An 18,064-nucleotide genomic window follows, 5' to 3' on the forward strand; every position below is an offset into this window, starting at 1 on the left:
TAAAATACAATCAATCTTTCGGATTCCCAAAGTTCATAAGATATTAGAAGATCCACCCCTCAGACCAATAGTGGCAGCCACAGGATCCAAGACATATCCGATTGCTAAGTATTTGGAACTGGAATTAAAAAAGGTTTGGACTGAGAGGGCAGGAATCCTTAAAGATTCATGGGATTTTTTAAGGAATATCAAGCAGAATTTGTTTAGTGAAGAGCTTATTTTTGTCACCTTAGACATTCAAGACCTGTTCAATGTGATATCTCATACCATTGGATTGGAATGGTTTGAAGAAGTTTTAAGGTTCAAAGGGGACATAGAACATGATAAAGTGGGTTTATTAATTGAGTTAATGGATTTAGTGCTTAGAAATAACTTCCTCTATTTCGAGGGGGAATTTTATAAGCAGACCAGTGGAGTAGCCATGGGAGCAAGTTATGCTCCCATGTATGCTCATTTAGTTTTATCCACTTGGAAGAGACATTTATTGTACATTCTATGTATTCCAACTATTGGAACTATTATTGTAGGTACCTGGACGATATATGTATATTTTGGTCCGGTCCTAAGGAAAAATTACATGATTTTATAAGTTACTTAAATGGCACTACTGATTTTTTAAAATTCACCCATACAGTTTCTAGTAATAAACTAGAATATTTAGACGTGGTGTTAGAAAAAGTAACAGAGTCAAGGAGCTTTAAATCTAAGGTTTTCAGAAAAAGCACCTTTTCTAATTCCTACCTATTTTTTACTAGTGCCCACCCATTCACACAAAAGAGGGGCATTTTGAGGGGGCAATTAATTAGAAGTTGCAGAATGACATCAGATGATGAAGATTTTGAAACTGAAAGTCAAAAATTAAAGTATATGTTCTTGGAAAGAGAATACCCCCTAACCCTTATTGAAGAAATAGTAGAGGTGAAGGAAGAAAGAAGCAGGAAATTTGCCCCTATTTTAGGCAAGTTAGAACTATGTGGGCCTACGGAGAGTGATAAAGATGAACAGGACATTATTAATTGGAATAGCAACTTTGTACTCAATTACAGTATGGAAGCAACTTTTATTAAGAAAGTAGTTACAAATAATTGGAATAAATGTAGTAATTTTTCAGACTTAAGAAAAATATTTGTAGATCCCTTAAAATTTACTTATAGAAAAGGTAGGAATATTGAAGAAATACTTGAGACTAGAAAGAAAATACAGAGTAGAAAGGAAACGGGGACTTCTAAATGTGGTAGTTGCTTGCACTGTTCCTATGTCCTCCAAGGGGAATCGGTGGTTTTAACCCAAAGAGGGACGAAACTTAAAACTAATGGTTACAGTAATTGTGATACCATTGGAGTAGTTTATATAGCTCTATGCAACACCTGTGGGGCTTTCTGTATAGGAAAAACTACTAGAAAGTTGAAAAGGCGCATTTATGAACACATGAATGATATTAGAAAAATAGATGAGACTAATGCATTATATAGGCACCTCAGTTCCTGTCCATTAGCTAAGTATGGGTTCTACGTTATAGAGAAAGTGATGCAGACCCTTGTGGGGGACTACCATAGAGTTCCGAGAACTATTTTGGCAACTAAAGTTGGAAGCAAATAAAGGTGCAGGTTTAACTGAGTGTATATCCCTGGCCCCAGTTTTGAAGCTTAGGGCAGCCAAGTTGTAATTTTCTTACTTGGCCACTAGATGGGACAAGAGGATAACATTATTAAGAACACATATCGTACGTACATGTATTTTTTTTTATTATATTTTTTATGTATTTTTTATATACTTTTGGATTTTAAATAGAAGTCTATGATAACATTTTATATATTTAAAAGTAATTTTATTATACGTTATATAATATACAAGGTTGGCTTTGGTTATTTGATTTAAATATACAAGAAATGTTTTTCAAACTTAATAAACTTGTTTATTGGTGGATGTTTTAGAGGGAGGTGTATATAAGAAGTGTTGCATGCTGGTGAATTTCATACATATGAAGAAGTCTTTGTATGTGTAAGATGAAAACGCAGAGCAAACTTTGAGCGTTAGTGTGTTTAAGCGAGTGACCTTCGAGCTTTACTGTGTGGCCGTTTTTTTTTTTCGTGACTGGACTTCAGTGTGCTATTGTATTATTGTTTTTGTGAGTATATGAAAGGTTATTTCTTAGTAAGGAGTATGGATGTTGACAATCCAGTAGGTATGTGCAGTAAGTTTTGATGGGAGACTAGCCTCCAGATTTATTGGGTATCTGTACTTCTCACATGTAGAATCAGTGTGAAAGAGGAGTAAATGGTTGTCAGTAAGCAATAGGCAGATTGTGTACTGCTTGAAGGTGTCTAGTGCTAATAGGTTGACAATGGATGCATTAAAGGTAGACTGCAGTCCCATGGTTGCCTGAGTCTGTAGGAGGCAGGCTGGCCAGTAAGGTAAATAGAGTTCTATCTGAAATGAGAATCCAACCAGGAGCATATTTTTAGATAGCAGACTGACTAGTAAGCTATTTGGAGGACCTAGCAGAGGGATATCAGTTTTTCCTAACTAATCAAAAAGGAACATGGGAATCGAAGTTTAGTGTGCATGTATGTTTACCATGTTTCTGTCTAATTGCAGGAGGTACCACTGCTCACATAGCTGCTTGACCTGTGTAAGTTACTTTGTGAGAGAAAAGAACTTGGCTGTACTCTGGGCAAAATCCCAGTCCTCAGGACAAGTACATAGTCTGCTGTTATCTTGCAGATTAACTTTCCTTGCAACCATTTAAATTTCAGTGACCTGCATGCTCTGTATTCCACTTGCCAAGGCACACAAAGTCGCTGGGAGCAAGGCACTCCATTGACACAAGTCATTTGAAGTAAACTCTGGCTGTAGCCTTAGTGTGCCCCTGTTTTATTCTCTCTCTCTACTGAATTTGACCTCTTTCCTACCACTTTAACAACAGGGAAGGGATTATTTCTACTCCTTTTAACATTGCAAGCCACTTTAATGCTGATATTTATTGGCTATGCACTGTTTAACAAGTGTGTAGCCTAGTAAATTCTACCCATTTTTCTGACTAAATAGGGTGAACATTAAAACTTCCTGTGCTAGGTACTCCATACTAACTACTAATCCCCTTGAAACTTTTTTTTTTCAATTAGTTAATTTAAAAATTGACAACCCCCCCTGCTAGGTACCCCCAAATAAATCACAGCTCCCTCTACCAGCATTAATTATACCTTCTGTTACCTTTTTCAGGTGTCTACACTACATAAAACGTCCGGCTGTATTATTTACCATTCTTTCAACAATGTACTACTTTCTGGTAACCATGAGAACAGAGTCTGCCCGTACACTGTCTCATGCCAGTAGAGTAGCACTAGGTACCTTGAGACTGCACAAATTGCCTCATGCTTCCTGACAATCAATTATCTGTGTCACAGACTGATTCAGCATGTAAAACTTATAGATATCTGCTAAACCTGGAATCTAGCCTCTCATCACAAGATTGTATGAAGAGATGCATGTTAGAGCTCTCTAAATATGCATCTGAGACTGATATGCTGCAATTCTTCAGCAGTGCCTGCATCCACAGAGAATGATACCACACTATAAACAAAAAATTATTTGACATTAGTAATTGATTGAGTTTCTGGCATCATTCTGTGGGGCTCCAGTCTATTTCTGCTGGGAAAAAAATGGTTGATGGTCCAAACTGCTTTGCTGAGTCTTGAGAGTTAGCACACAGGATTAAGACCATGAGCTGTCATTGAGGTGCTTCCTTTAATCAAGGATGCACAGTTTGAGTTGTTTCACCCCCATTTGCCTACTGTACGAGTCTGAGCAAGTCACTTGACCAGACAATGTGCATAGGTTGCTCCTGAAAAGGAGCACCTGTGTCCAGTCGGCTGAACTGGTTAACAGATGTATGTATAAAATAAATAAATAAAAATAAAGGATGGCCTATACTACTCCCCTCAAGGTTTTTGTATATTGGTAAAAATTTTCTCCACCCAGTTGTATTTTTTTAGGGTGTGTTAGTCTGCTATATCTACCAACCTAACCAAGCTAGACTTGGATAATATAAAAGTTGCATTGCTGAACAGTGCAATCCTCAATAGAAAACCACCTTTACTAGGCATCTTCCTATGCTTAGAAAATGTCAGCATCTGCTTCGTCACTGAATCTCATTTGCAGTGCATTGATAACACGCTCTCCCTACCAAGATTCAGTGCCTACCACTCATTCTGACCCACCACTGAGGGCTCTTCTACTGTAGTTGGTGTGTTTATATTGCATTTATTTACATCTAGATTTATATGGCTAGATAATGACCTGGAACTCCTATACATCCTAGTAACTATCGATAAGATTTCCATCTATATCCTGGCTATCTGCAGAACCCCTTCTGTGAGACCTGCTGTACTATCCATGAGGCATATTTAAACAATCTGGAGTCTTTTACTCTAGAACCAAACACCATTATCATCTGTAATTTCATTTACCCATCTAGAAATTGGAAGAAATATACTACTGCTAATAAATTATACTCCATGCTTCCTAGATTTTTCAGTGGCAACTTACTGTACCATGTAGTTCTCTCCCCTGCTGGGCAGGTAAATTTGTTTAACTTGGTCATTGCAAACACAGTCAACGGCCATAGTTACCCCATCAGTAATCCTATCTGACCGCTTTCAGTTGTTTTCATCATTAGGATACAATCCAACTTGCTCTTAAACCTAACTATCTTTAGAGATTCTATACAACAGACTTGCTGCAACTAGCTGATAAGCTGATGTGGTTCAGCAGCTCCCGTTCCCTGTGGCCAACATTACTGTATTTGCAGAGAACTTCTGTGCTTATCTCACTGTCTGCATGGAGATATTTGTCCCGATCTTGCAGATATACAATACTAAGTTTAGAAGTAACCCTCTGTAGTGGAACCCTGCCATAAGCAAACTGTGTAACAAAAGAAAGAAAACTCCCCACCCTTAGGAATGAACTGAAAACCCCATGATCCAACCAAACTCGAGAAATTAAGCAAAGAACTCAGAAACAAAATCAAATCTATAAAGGCTAAGTTTGAACAGAATCACCATCACATTAGGAACATTTGGGACAATGCCTAACATTGCACCAAGGTGATATATAGACAATATTTCCCACTCAAACCATGAAGCTATAGCCGTCATATTAGCAGAGAAATGTATTCCTAACTTCTTCTTTCATAGCCCCCCAGACCTTCACTCCTCATGATATATTATTTAGATTCAATTACAGAGATCACCTTCAAGCAAGTTTAAAAAGGTTTCTCTCAGGTAAAAAAAAAAAAAAAAAAAAAAACACTAGAGCCCAACATTGAGCTAGGATGCTTCCTTGTCACTGTCAAACATTGTTCCCTTCATAAGAGTAGTCCGACCAGTGATTGTGGCAGTTGTAGAGCAGTAAGCTTTACCAGCCTTGTCTGCAAAACAGCAGAAATGTGGAATGTGTCATCATTATACACCTCATAAATAAAGACATTGTCAGCTTAATATCCCTCAATTGAAACCAGTTTAGAATTTTGAAGGATAAATCCTGCCTGTTTAACGTAGTGAACTTCTTTGAAAAACAAAATCCCTGAGGCTTTATACCAGGGCAGACCTGTACACACAGTCTCTTTCTCTCTCATTCTGTCACACACACACACACACACACACACACACACACACACACACACACACACACACACACCCTTAGGTCAACTGGTGCCCTAGGCAAAAGGGCTGCACGGCGCCCCCTACCACACCATCTGGTGCCCCCATTCTGGTCTACCTACACCAAATAAATACTGGAAAAGTGCCCCTGCTACAGCAGCACCCTAGGCGGATGCCTAGTTGGGCTATGCACACACACACACACACACACACACACAGACACAAGGTACAGTGCAGTAAAACAATTATTGCTTACTTCTTTTGATAATTTGGCAAACATTTTCTGTTTATGCTGTATGAAATATGCTCAGAAGTTTGGACATCTGAATCATAAATTGTGTTTGCTTTGTTTCAGTCTCTAAAATTATTTGGTGGTCACGTTTTCAAACGAAGAATGGAAAATGTCGACAGATCAGCTGAAGCAACTTCGCAAGGAAGTGATGACGCTACATCCTCTCTAGGTAAGAATAAATGGTGGTAACCTGTCTCTATGGTGCCGATGGATGGAGCCCTGACTGCAAATTAGGTGACCAGGGTTTGTTTAATGGCCGGCACTTGGAACAGCCAGGTAGAAAGGGGGAGCAGTGAAGGGGGTGACTGCCTCTTCTGGAGAGGGAGGAAGGATTATACATACTTCACAGTACACAAAGCAGTGTGGTTTCCTGGGTAGAGATGAGGAAACCACTGCTGAATGCTTTGGCGTGAGGGGCAGGGTGGCTTGGAGGGAATGCCCCTTGTGAAAGTGAGGGGATGGTCTCTGCAATCAGCCCATTGCATGTCTCTTCCCTGGCACTTCACTGGGTGTGCACAAGAGTAGGGCTTTTTGCAAGAACGTTGAACCACCTTTAATTACCATCTAAATGATGACAACCCCTCCCAGTCAAACATTACTCTGGTAATGAAGAACAAATAGGCTAGTTGGTGGCTAATGATCGAAAGATAGTTGGGGCAAAAAGGTAAGAAAAAAAGAATAAGCAGTATTACAATAAATGAGTGTGGCAGTAACCCCCCTCCCCCAAGGAATGAATGATAATTGCTATTAGAAATATTCAGAAGCAAAATGGGTTAATTTTTATAGAAATGGGGCTGATAAGCATCATAAAGTTTAGAAGTGCTGTGGAACAGAATTTCTTTGTTACAGCAAGATTTGATTTCTTGTTCTGTTGAAATGAATGATAATTGCTTCAGTTTTGTAACAATTCCTTTGCAAACCACAGGGACTATTACAAAGTTTGGGTTTTTCCTGCTGAAACTTAGGGAATTGTCCCATAGAAACTCCATGCATGCTGTAGTACCACTGAAATGAAATGGCATGGCAATAAAGTTTGCTGCATCTGTTTGGAATGATTTGAGAGTGTTGCAGACTTTCCACCACGCTTGGATAAATGATTGTAAGGGGCAAAACTGTGCAACAGTAACATTCAGATAAGAAGTGTTTGTTGCTGCTGTATTTAAGTTTGAAAAGAAATCCACGGGCTGTATAGATGTTTTAACAAAAAGAGTATCCACGAACTGAGGGCAAGAGAAGTTTATTCACTAGTATATGTTAAGCGCTTTTCGTTGCTCGCAGTGTGAGCAACTTCTTCAGACCCTTCTTCAGAAGTATAGATGTTTTAGACTGCTTGTTATTTTTAAGATTAAGAGACAAAATTATAGGTTTGGGTTGTAATGGGTTGTGACAGTGTTAAGTTCTTTTCTGTTTAAGATAGGGGTATGAAAGCAGGATCTCAGCTTCATGAGTTTGGGAGAAGAAGAACAGTTTGTGTTATTATGTTGCTAATACAGTTAATGATATTGGGGAAGTTACAGTGATTGAATTGACACAAAACATTTTTGTTTCTTGGATGTCAGTAATTAAATCTCGTGTTACTTAGTGAGTGGCTGATAAATAATTTTATCATTACTTGACTTGGTGACATTAATCATTATGCCAATCCCAAACCCCTATGTTGAAGGAGTGTACTGTGCCAATTACAGGGTGCCTGGGGACACAGGAAAAATAAAAGTCAGATTTACTGGCTTTGTATTCAGCATCAGCTTCAGACAGTGAGCATTAGGCAAATGTACTCATTTTAGGTGGAAAGTGTTGTTCAGCAGCTTTGGGACTGTTCTGTTGCAAGGGAACAGTTAAGAAACAAACACATTGTAAATCCTTTTCTTGTACTGAATCAGGTCTGGGTGCCCATAAGAGATTGCATCTCTCAGCTATGTTTTGGAACTGGCTGTGGGAACTAGGGTTTTTACAGAGTACAGTGTTAGTTGATCGATTTTGGACTTGTTCTACATGGAGACAAACAGTGACTAAATACAGTGATTTTAAAATCTTGCACTTTAAAACCGAGGTCTCTCCTATCAGTAATAATTGTTCTTTTAGCTAAAGCAGATGCAGCGTTTGCAGTGAGGAAGGAACTCGGCTGTGTAGCTTCAATCCATACATTGGGGCATGCATGTCTGTAATACATAAGAGATGAACAAAATGTTTTTCAAATGGGATTTGTGTGACTGATGCACTGCAGAAAAGAAGGCATTCTTGCTTAACTGTTCCAGGACATTCTAACTTTCTTTGTATGCTTCCCTTTCTTTACTTTCTGTTTTGTCAGTTACAGCTGCAACGTTTAGCTAGACATATAGTATTCTGAATGAAATTGACTGTGCTTTGAACTGGGAGGTTGTGCAGACAGTTTGAACAGAATGACCATGTTATATTCATTCACATGCTGCAAAATACAGTCCATTATCACAGGGAAGTTTAAATGCAGTTCACTTATTAGTACTACTAGACAAAGATGTACTAATGTGGGGGACGGTGGGTCCGGTTCATCCGGGGTGCAAAACAGTAAAGGGGGGTGTAGCTTTGCCTTTTAAAAGTTTTTTGCAAACGTGAAAAAAACTAAAACCAGAACCAGATCCCTTAAGAGCATACTTCTTTAAGAATGCCCACTGTCTGTGCATATGTGTATGCTTCGCTGAACACATGCACCTGTTGTATGCTCCTTTTTTCACGTTTCGCACGGAATTTAAATGCAAGATGTTTTGTGTATGTTTATGGTTAGCATAACTCTCAAATCTGGACAAAACCTAAAATAATGTGGGGACAAAAACCCAAAATAGGGAAAGATTTTAAATATTGCTCTTAAAAACTTAGAAAGTTGCTGACTAACAGAATTTATGTTAGCATGCATTTTCTGAACAATAGGAAGTCTGAAACTCAAATATGCCATTATTTAGAAACTTCAAGTCCTCAATGATTTACCAGAAAACCACGTATTTTATGAGGAACCAAACAAAACTGCGAGCCAAAAATCTGGACATTCTGTGAAAATCTGGAAAATAGAGAGCTTTGTAGGTTAGTAAATATCCTCAGTGCGAACCCCCTGTACCTTGGTTACAGGAAACAAGCCAGAATCCTCTACACCAACTACCAAACTATTGAAAAATGAGTTTTCATGCATTTTCAAGGCATTCTAAGTTTCGGTACATTTTCAAGGAGCCGTGAGCTTCAAGGGAAGAGAGGTTCACTGCTGCTCATGCTAAGTCTGTTTTCAATGTGCAGCTGTTTTGTATAGTAAATTGTCGTACCATAACAGGTAGCATGCTTGTTTTTGATGAAGAAGGCTGTAGAGTCTTCTCCCGCAGCATGCAGATGGGTTTCTGATACTGTGTTGTACTTTAAGGGGGGGGTGCTGCAGTCCTTAGTGTGTCCTCCTTTGAATGAGATGCCTAATAACTATGAACCTGCTGACAGTTTGTCATCCATTCTCTACTGCAATATTACCAGTTTACCATTTTGTTTAATATAACATAGACGGTTTATTCTTCAAGTGCAGCGGGCACTGAATTTGTAGATGAAACACTGAAATATAACGTTGTTTGATAGCAGCAACTTCTTTATTAATTACAAATCTCCTTAATTTTGAATTATTCAGATGACTTCTACTTCTGCAGAAATTATGTATATTGACTGGTATTTGTGGATTGTAATGACAAGTTTGAATGGCCTTTTATGGTTGAAATGTTCTGAAATGGGCAGTTTTGTCATTATTGAGTCACCAAGACTGATTTTCCTAGATCTAGACGCATAACTTGAAAATGCTTAAAAATGCAAAAAAAAAAAAATCTTGTTTTGCTGGGGAAGGCTGTTCCTTGAACCCCCCTACTTTGGACGTTTGCCCATGACACCCCTCTTAACTCATGTATGTCAACTCTGTGGCCATACAACAGTGGATAAAAGAGAAAAAAAAGTGCATAATACAAGTATACGTGGTTTAGATAAACTGTAATGAAAAGAAATTGAAGTAGAGCCACTTAAATGAACTACACTCATCAGAATGTAGGTTGCTCACTCTACTTTACAGCCACTCCATCTGGTTATTTTTTAGGGAAACGTTATGTCAGTCTCACCTGATCTTCATCTCTTAAAGAAGATAGGTGTATTGCTGTCACACAATAGTAGCATTTCTATATAGACTGTTTTATTTTTTCTGTCTGCAATAGGGATGTATGTCCTTCTACTGTGTGTGTTTGGTCCTGTAGCTATTCCAAAAAATGCAAAAGACAGCAAGTGAATACAGCTGAAAAGACTTTCCACCAGATTTACGAAGCCCTTTATAGCGTGCAGGATTAGTTTAAGAGTTAATTTTTGCAATATGGCCGATGTGCGATCCAGGAACGAGCTCCCAGGACGTGCACGTGAGCTCTTAGACTAATCCTGCACAGACTGAGCTCCTGTATGCAAATTACCCTCATTTGCAGGTGAAAACCATGCAAATGAGGGTAATATGCAATCCAGGAAGCTGGCAGCAGTCCGTGCAAGACGAGTGCAGTCTGCAGAAATGTACTCTGTTAGTAACCGAGTATATTTCTGCAAACTACAAAACGGAGCTATGACAGCTCCAAATAAAGGCTGCATATCATTAAGGAAGCATGCCAGTGGCCAAGTAGAAGGCCATTGGCATTGCAAAATATTAAAAAAAATAAATAAAAACAACAACTTTTAATTTTTTTTCGCCAATCTCGCCTGTTTAACCATAGGGCAGTGGTGCGCAAATGGGATTGGGGGGAAAATAATAAAATAAACCTAAAATAAGCATTCTAACTAAAAGCAGTATTCTGCCATGCAAGTCAATGGCAGGCAGAAGACAACCTGGCTAGTGAGTAATAGTTGCTAAGGGGCGAGGCTCAGTGTGGGACATGTAACTATGCATTAGCAGGCAATCCTATGCAAATGAGGTGAAGGATAGCGACTCTCAGTTTTCCCTAGGGTGTGAGGCAGGTCCCAAGAGTGTAAGAGTATAAATAGCTGGGTGCAAGACTAGGATATAGGTGACATCATGGGGGGTGTGTCAGGCATACTGTAAGTGGACTGGAGCCCTGTGGCTCGGGAATGCTCCTAGCTTAGCACAGCTAAGCTAGGGGTGTGTCTAAACCTGCCTAGCACTCTTTACAAAGTGTAAGTGGGTGTGCATGCCACAGGAAGAAAAAAGAAGTTAAACCAGGAAATAGCAGCAGTGTGCACATTTGAACACTCTTTTTGTGCGGCGCGCACACAGGCTTAAACAGGGAGGCAATGGGAAGGGAAAACAGCAGTAGGAAGGTAATCAAGGAGAACTAGCGTAGCTGGCAAGTGAAATGTATCAGAATCAGCCAATTACTCAGGCGGCAGACCAGCCCAGCCCAGAACACTACTATAAATTAAGCAAACACCTTCCCCTCTGGTTTTCCACACTCTACACCACCGGTGTATACAAGTGGGGAAATTTTAACAAACAAACCTACAAAATGAGAGGGGCTGCAGCAAGCAACATAGAACAACATGTGCAAGAGGCTGAGAGTGGTGAGGATGTGAATGCTGCCGAACAACCCACAGTGAGGAGACAGAGAAGAGTGTACAGACCCAGGGTAACCTACCAGGGGCTATATGAGCTGGAGATAGTGGAACGCTATAGGACGGACAGAGACCTCCTACAACAAATTGTTGAGCTGTGCCAGCCACACCTGACACACCAAACTGGCCGAGGGGAACCCATCCCAGTGGATACCAAGGTATGTGCAGCCTAGGTATACTATCCACAGGTACTTCCCAAAGCACAACTGGGGATATCATGGGGATCTCACAAGCATCAGCATCCAGAGTATTCCACCAGTTCCTGGATGCCATGTCAGCACATGCCAGTGAGCACATATATTTTCTCAACACACGTGAGGTGTTGAACAGCAATATGCGTCTCTTCCACCAAATAGCAGAATACCCTGAGGTAGTGGGTGCTATAGACAGCACGCACATAAGCATCAAAGCACCACCCGGTGAGCAGGGTAGGGCCTACATCAACCGCAGGGGCATCCCCTTCATCAACTGCCAGGTCGTATGTGATGCCCAGTGCATTATAATGAATGTGTGTGCTGGCTGCCCTGTAAGCTATGACGGTTCACACATATGGCATCTGACACAGCTGTACCACAGATTTGTTAATGTGGACATCCCCTACGGTTACCTAGTGGGGGATGCTGGGTACCCACTGGAACCGTGGCTGATGACACCCATCAGAAATGCACACACACCTGAATAACAATGCCATAATGAGGCACACGCACAGGCCACACATATAATAGAGTGCGTGTTTGGGATGCTCAGGTCACGGTTCTAGTGTCTGGACACATCCGATGGAGCCTTGCAGTATTCATCAGCTACATGTACCCAAATTGTTATGGTATGTGCTATGCTACACAATATGATCCTGCGGAAACAGCTGCAGCAAGAACAGCATGGGGCAGGGCCACACAGCCCCCCACCAATGCCAAGGCCTGTACAGGCACAGAGTGACTCGGAGGAGGAACAACCTGAGCCTGCCCCAGTAGGCAAAAGGAGGCATGCTCAGTATGCCCTGGCCTTGGCAAAGAGGCAACGCATAGCATATGCACTGACACAGTAGGGACCCAGGGAATGACACCTCTCTCTGACTTGCACAGACAGTAAAAGGGATGCCAAACGTGTTACTACCTGTGCTCAACCATGTATAGGGAGTGTACTATGTGCATCCGACATAGTCAGCCCTCCAGCACCATCCTCAAGTCTGGCACACCCTCAAGGTAAGTCAATCAACCTACCAATTGCCAAATGGAGTAGAATGTGTTGTTACCTGTAGCTATGGTATGGATGTGAGCATGCAAGGAAATTGGGTGGCTGAATGTTAAGGCAACAGACAGTAGACACCCATAGTGGCACCATGACATCTGTAACACATACTGGAGTCACCATAGTAGCCAGTACTATACAGGGTGACAAAACCCACTGCAGGAAATGGGCTGAGCAACATATGTGTCCATAAGACCCACACATGCCAGTCAGGAAGGTTCACATACCCAACAACAGTCTCAGCCAGCAGGACAGGTGTAGACAAATACAAACAAATGCTGTACTATGGCCTCTGAATGAGCCCTATGGGTAACCCTCCCCCAGGCCTACACAGACCAACTACAGCAGGCCAGGCAGTTGGATGTAAGTTGTTAAGGCTAAGAAGTCCGAAACTAATATGTAGGTAATTAAAGCTAAGATCTGTAGTACGCTGGTATGCCTCTAGCCAGCACGATAGGTAAGACTACAGACTGAAATGGAGTACCTGACATACCAGTACAGTCCTAGCAAATGTGTACAAGTATCAGGTGTGCCCCCCCCCCATCCTACGTTATAGTAACAGTTAGGTGTGCCCCTCCCCCACTCCTGTGTAGAAATGTAGAAACAGTCAGGTGCCCCCCCCCACCGCTGTGCAGAAATGTAGCACAGTCAATGCCAAATGACTGATGGATACCCTGCAGACACAGCATGCTACCTGTCGGTGTACAACACAAAGGTCAGCACCGCAGTACAAACTACCTGGACTTGATCCACACATGCAATGCAGATGGCTATACTAGGCATGCTTACACACTTACAGGAATGAAGGCAATGTCCATCAACAACATACTGAAAGGTCATACTGGGCATGCTCACACACTTTAACATATGAAGGCCATGTCTGCAAACACCAGTGGACCAGACATATCTGGCAGTCACAGTTCTTAGTGCAGACACATGTCATTATGCACCACTCCTGACCTGCACACACAGTGGATAGGAATACAGACATATATGTAAGGACAACACACTATAATAAGCCAAAGGTAGACAGACATAGATGTGTGGAAGAGGGTGACCGTGACAAGGAGCCATCCAGGCCTGTCCCACCCAGCACACAGCCAAAGGGCCCCAAACACATGAGGTGCAGATGTCACTCACTGCAGATACTAGCCACCAGTATCTGTCAGCATGACAGACTATGTGGTGCATGTGCCAGCTGTGCAACATGACTGTACAAGGAAGTAGTCATCTAGTAGCTGTATACACGTACCTGTGACATATGACCTCAAGTGTGCCCGCATGTGGCATGTCAACACCTACATGAATGGGTTATGGCCCATGTACACACCACCCTCCCCATAGCAGTATTAAGACAAGCCTGCTGAGGTCATCCAATGAGAAATACACCTTTGGGAGAGCTGTAGCTCAGTAATCTGCATGGTGTGTCCCATAACTGCATACTGCTGTAGTGATAAACTAGTTAGGTAGTAGTTCTAACCCCAGACTTGGCAATTGTGTGAGTGTGTGTTTGTGTGCGTGTCTGTCTGTCTCTGACTGTGTAGAGAGAAATGCTTTTTAGGCTACTCACACTCCGTACAATTTATATTCTCAACTTTGGCAAGGCTGCTGATGTCACTCACCTAGAAATACACCTCTAGGAAAATCATAGCCCAGTAATCTCTGTAGCGTGTCCTGTAACTGTGTACTGCTGTAGTGTGATAAAGTAGTTAGGTAGATGTTCTAACCCCAGACCTGGCAACTGTGTGTGTTTGTGTGTCTGACTGAGTAGAGAGCACTGCTTTTTAGGCTACTCACACTCCATACAATTCATATACTCAACTTTGGCAAGGCTGCTGATGTCACTCACCTAGAAATACACCTCTGGGAAAGTCATAACCCAGTAATCTCTGCAGCATGTCCTGTAACTGCGTACTGCTGTAGTGTGATGAAGTAGTTATGTAGGTGTTCTAACCCCAGACTTTCCAACTGTGTTTGTGTGTGAATGTGTGTGCGTGTCTGACTGAGTAGAGAGCAATGCTTTTTAGGCTACTCACACTCCGTACAATTCATATATTCAACTGTGGCAAGGCTGCTGATGTCACTCACCTAGAAATACACCTGTGGGGAAGTCGTAACCCAGTAATCTCCGTAGCGTGTCCTGTAACTGCGTACTGCTGTAGTGTGATAATGTAGTTAGGTAAATGTTCCAACCCCAGACCTGGCAAGTGTGTGTGTGTGTGTGTGTGTGTGTGTGTGTGTGTGTGTGTGTGTGTGTGTGTGTGTGTGTGTGTGTGTGTGTGTGTGTGAATCTGTGTGTGTCACTGTTTGTCTTTGACTGAGTACAGAACAATCACTGTCTGTCTTTGACTGAGTACAGAACAATCACTGTCTGTCTTTGACTGAGTAGAGAACAATGCTTTTTAGGGTACTCACACTCCTTAGAATTCATATACTCAACTTTGGCAAGGCTGCTGATGTCATCCACCTAGAAATTCACCTCTGGGAAGGTTGCAGCTCAGTAATCTCTGTAGCACGTCCTGTAACTGCATACTGCTTTAGTGTGATTTAGAACTGGGGTAGGGTTCCATCCCCACCCATGGCAGTTTTGGATGTTTTGTGTGTGTTTCAACATCTGTGTATGGAGCAATGCACTATAGGCTACTCACTCACAGTACATTTCAAATGCCCTACTTTGGCAATCCTGCTGATGTCATTCATTGTGAAATACAACTTTGTGGAAAAAGTTCTGTAGTAATCCCTGTGGTGCAACCTATAACTACACCATGCTGTAGTGTGATATAGGCCTTGGTCAGGGGTTCAATACCCACACATGTTGGTTGTGGATGTTTTGTGTGTGTCTCACTGTCTGTGTAGGGAGCAATGCATTTTGGGCTAGTCACTCGCAGTACAGTTGAAATGCCCTTCTTTGTTAATCCTGCTGATGTAATTCATTGTGAAATACACCTTTGGGGAAGGGTTTCTCTAGTAATCCCTGTGGTGCGTCCTATAACAGCTCCATGCTGTAGTGTGATATAGATCTCGGTCAGGGGTTCTATACCCACACGTCAGTTGTGGATGTTTTGTGTGTGTGTCGCTGTCTGTGTAGGGAGCAATGCATTTTAGGATAGTCACTCTCAGTACAGTTGACATGACCTAGTTTGGTAATCCTGCTGATGTCATTCATTGTGAAATACACCTTTGGGGAAGAAGTACTTCAGTAATGTCCGTGGCGCGTACTACAGCTGCGTAGTGCTGTAGTGTAATAAACTAGTTAGGTAGGGGTTCTGCTCCCAGACATTATAGGCGTGTGTCTGTTTGTAACTCATATCCTGTGAAGAGGTGGTTGTGAGTGTGTGACACCTGTGGGCAATGTGGAGGGGGTTTTGCTTATTTCTTTTATGGTGGCCCTACTATATATCACAGTGTCAACCATACAGGGATAACAGATGTAAATTACCTGAGAGGCTGGGGAGCAAAGCCATATCCATACATGTGACATCAAGGCCTGACAATCACAGTTAGCAACCCTACTATTATCCAGAGCATACACTCAACCCATGTGTCATACGCACACATATGCCTAGGCAACAGCCAATATGTGGGTAGTACACTGCATATTGGCCACTGATAGTAACTATGCAGTGATAACAGTGGGCTACAGAGGGCATGTCTCCCTGCTCATCTGTCCAATATGCACTTACATGCAGACAGTGCACCTCCACCATGTTCCCCAATGGACACCTGCACCACCTATGGTGCCTTCACATGTGACTCACAACGGACATACCATGCCTGACAACATGCCCTGTATGAACTATCAATGTAGGTGCAGTGTAAACCTGCTGCCCATTACCAGTTCCTGCCACAGGTGGGCAAGACTGGCACATCTAATGATAATCTGTGCTCACAACATGGGCCAGACACCCCAGGTACAGTAGCACATGTCACTGTACATGCATGTGGGAGGTGTGCACATCCCAGACACCATCCATGTCATGGACTAAGGAACACATACATGGCAAGTGATGCACAGCATTGGCCACACACAATAGTCACCCAGGTGACTGGATGGGGGTTGCAATACCCACCTTTGTGGACAAATGCAGAAACTACAGGCCTGAGCCACAATGCAGACCATTGTCATGTGGCCTGATGCCAAAGAATACCCATCGCCTAACCTTGTACAGCCTGCTAGCACAGTTAACCACCGCACACCCGTGCAGACATGCACCCATGCATGTCAGAACTGGCACCCTGTGTGTTCATGTGTGTGTTGTATGATGCGTATGTCCACATCCACACTCACTACAACCCCCCAGGGCATACTGAAGCATGCTGTCTGATACCTCTTCATACTCCTTGCCCATACAACCCCCGTATGTTCCGTGTGGTGCATGTGATACCTGCACATTGATGTGTTGTGGCAATCCCACTAGTAATGTGTTGCACTCCTGGCCCTGCCAAGTGTGTCAACATGTGTGCATCCCTGTGTGAGTGTGCCTGTGTTGAAGCTGGCACCTGTTCATGCAGACAGGCACGTGTACGTCACCTACTATATATCTACCGTATCCCTGTTGCAGATGTCACTCACCATCACATATATGTTTTGAGTGCTCCACAGCAGGTAACCCATGTGGCGTATCCAATAACTGCATTGAACTGTGATAGCACTACAGAGTTGTCGGGGGTTTGATACCCTGTGCTGGTAGGTGTGTGACACAAACATGCTTCAGTTTTACTCTCCCACCCCTCCCTGACATGTATTTGCCTCGTGTCTGTCTCCCTCACCCCCTCTCTGGTGGATTTGGAGGCCCACACCTGTTTTGCTTAGGCATTAGCATGTGTATTTTAAGTGATGCTCATGATCAGCTGATGGCCTCTGCATGAATTGCAGCCCTCCCCTACCTGATTGAATGTGGAACAGCTGTGGTAACATTCCCATAGCCAAATGCATGGAAGCACACTCCAATACTTAGGAACATCATGGTGGAGTTGGCCCTTTTCAGTCACTGTGATCAGTCACTGTGAGCAGGAACTAGATCTGTTGTTTGGCAAACAGCATCTCAGATGGATTGGGGATTTACCTCTAACACACAGCCAGGAAATGGAACAGCTTGTTGTAAGTTCACCAAGGCAGATTCAGTAAATCCAGGTAGGCACCAAACGAATTCAAATAATTCCTTTATTCAGAACCACAGAATAATAACACACAAGCGCTTTCGCTCAGAGGAATTCTGAGCTTTATCAAGTGACACTTGCCTTGGTGAACTTACAACAAGCTGTTCCATTT

The 18,064-nt window shown here is 42.3% G+C and overlaps 1 protein-coding gene across 2 annotated transcripts in view; it reads left to right on the top strand.

Annotated features, from left to right (window-relative positions):
* Positions 1-18,064, top strand: part of LOC122809250 (oocyte zinc finger protein XlCOF6-like) — a 109,607-nt gene that overhangs the window by 18,134 nt on the left and 73,409 nt on the right. For both annotated transcript variants that reach the window (XM_044080577.1, XM_044080576.1), the window contains exon 2: positions 6,016-6,121. In XM_044080577.1, coding sequence (XP_043936512.1) covers positions 6,055-6,121 — 67 coding nt within the window. In that variant the 5' untranslated portion in view covers positions 6,016-6,054. The remainder of the gene's footprint in view (positions 1-6,015; positions 6,122-18,064) is intronic.

This window comes from Protopterus annectens, chromosome 8.part0 (genome assembly GCF_019279795.1).
Source record: "Protopterus annectens isolate FY-2018-M chromosome 8.part0, PAN1.0, whole genome shotgun sequence".
Classification (NCBI taxonomy): Eukaryota; Metazoa; Chordata; order Ceratodontiformes; family Protopteridae; genus Protopterus; species Protopterus annectens.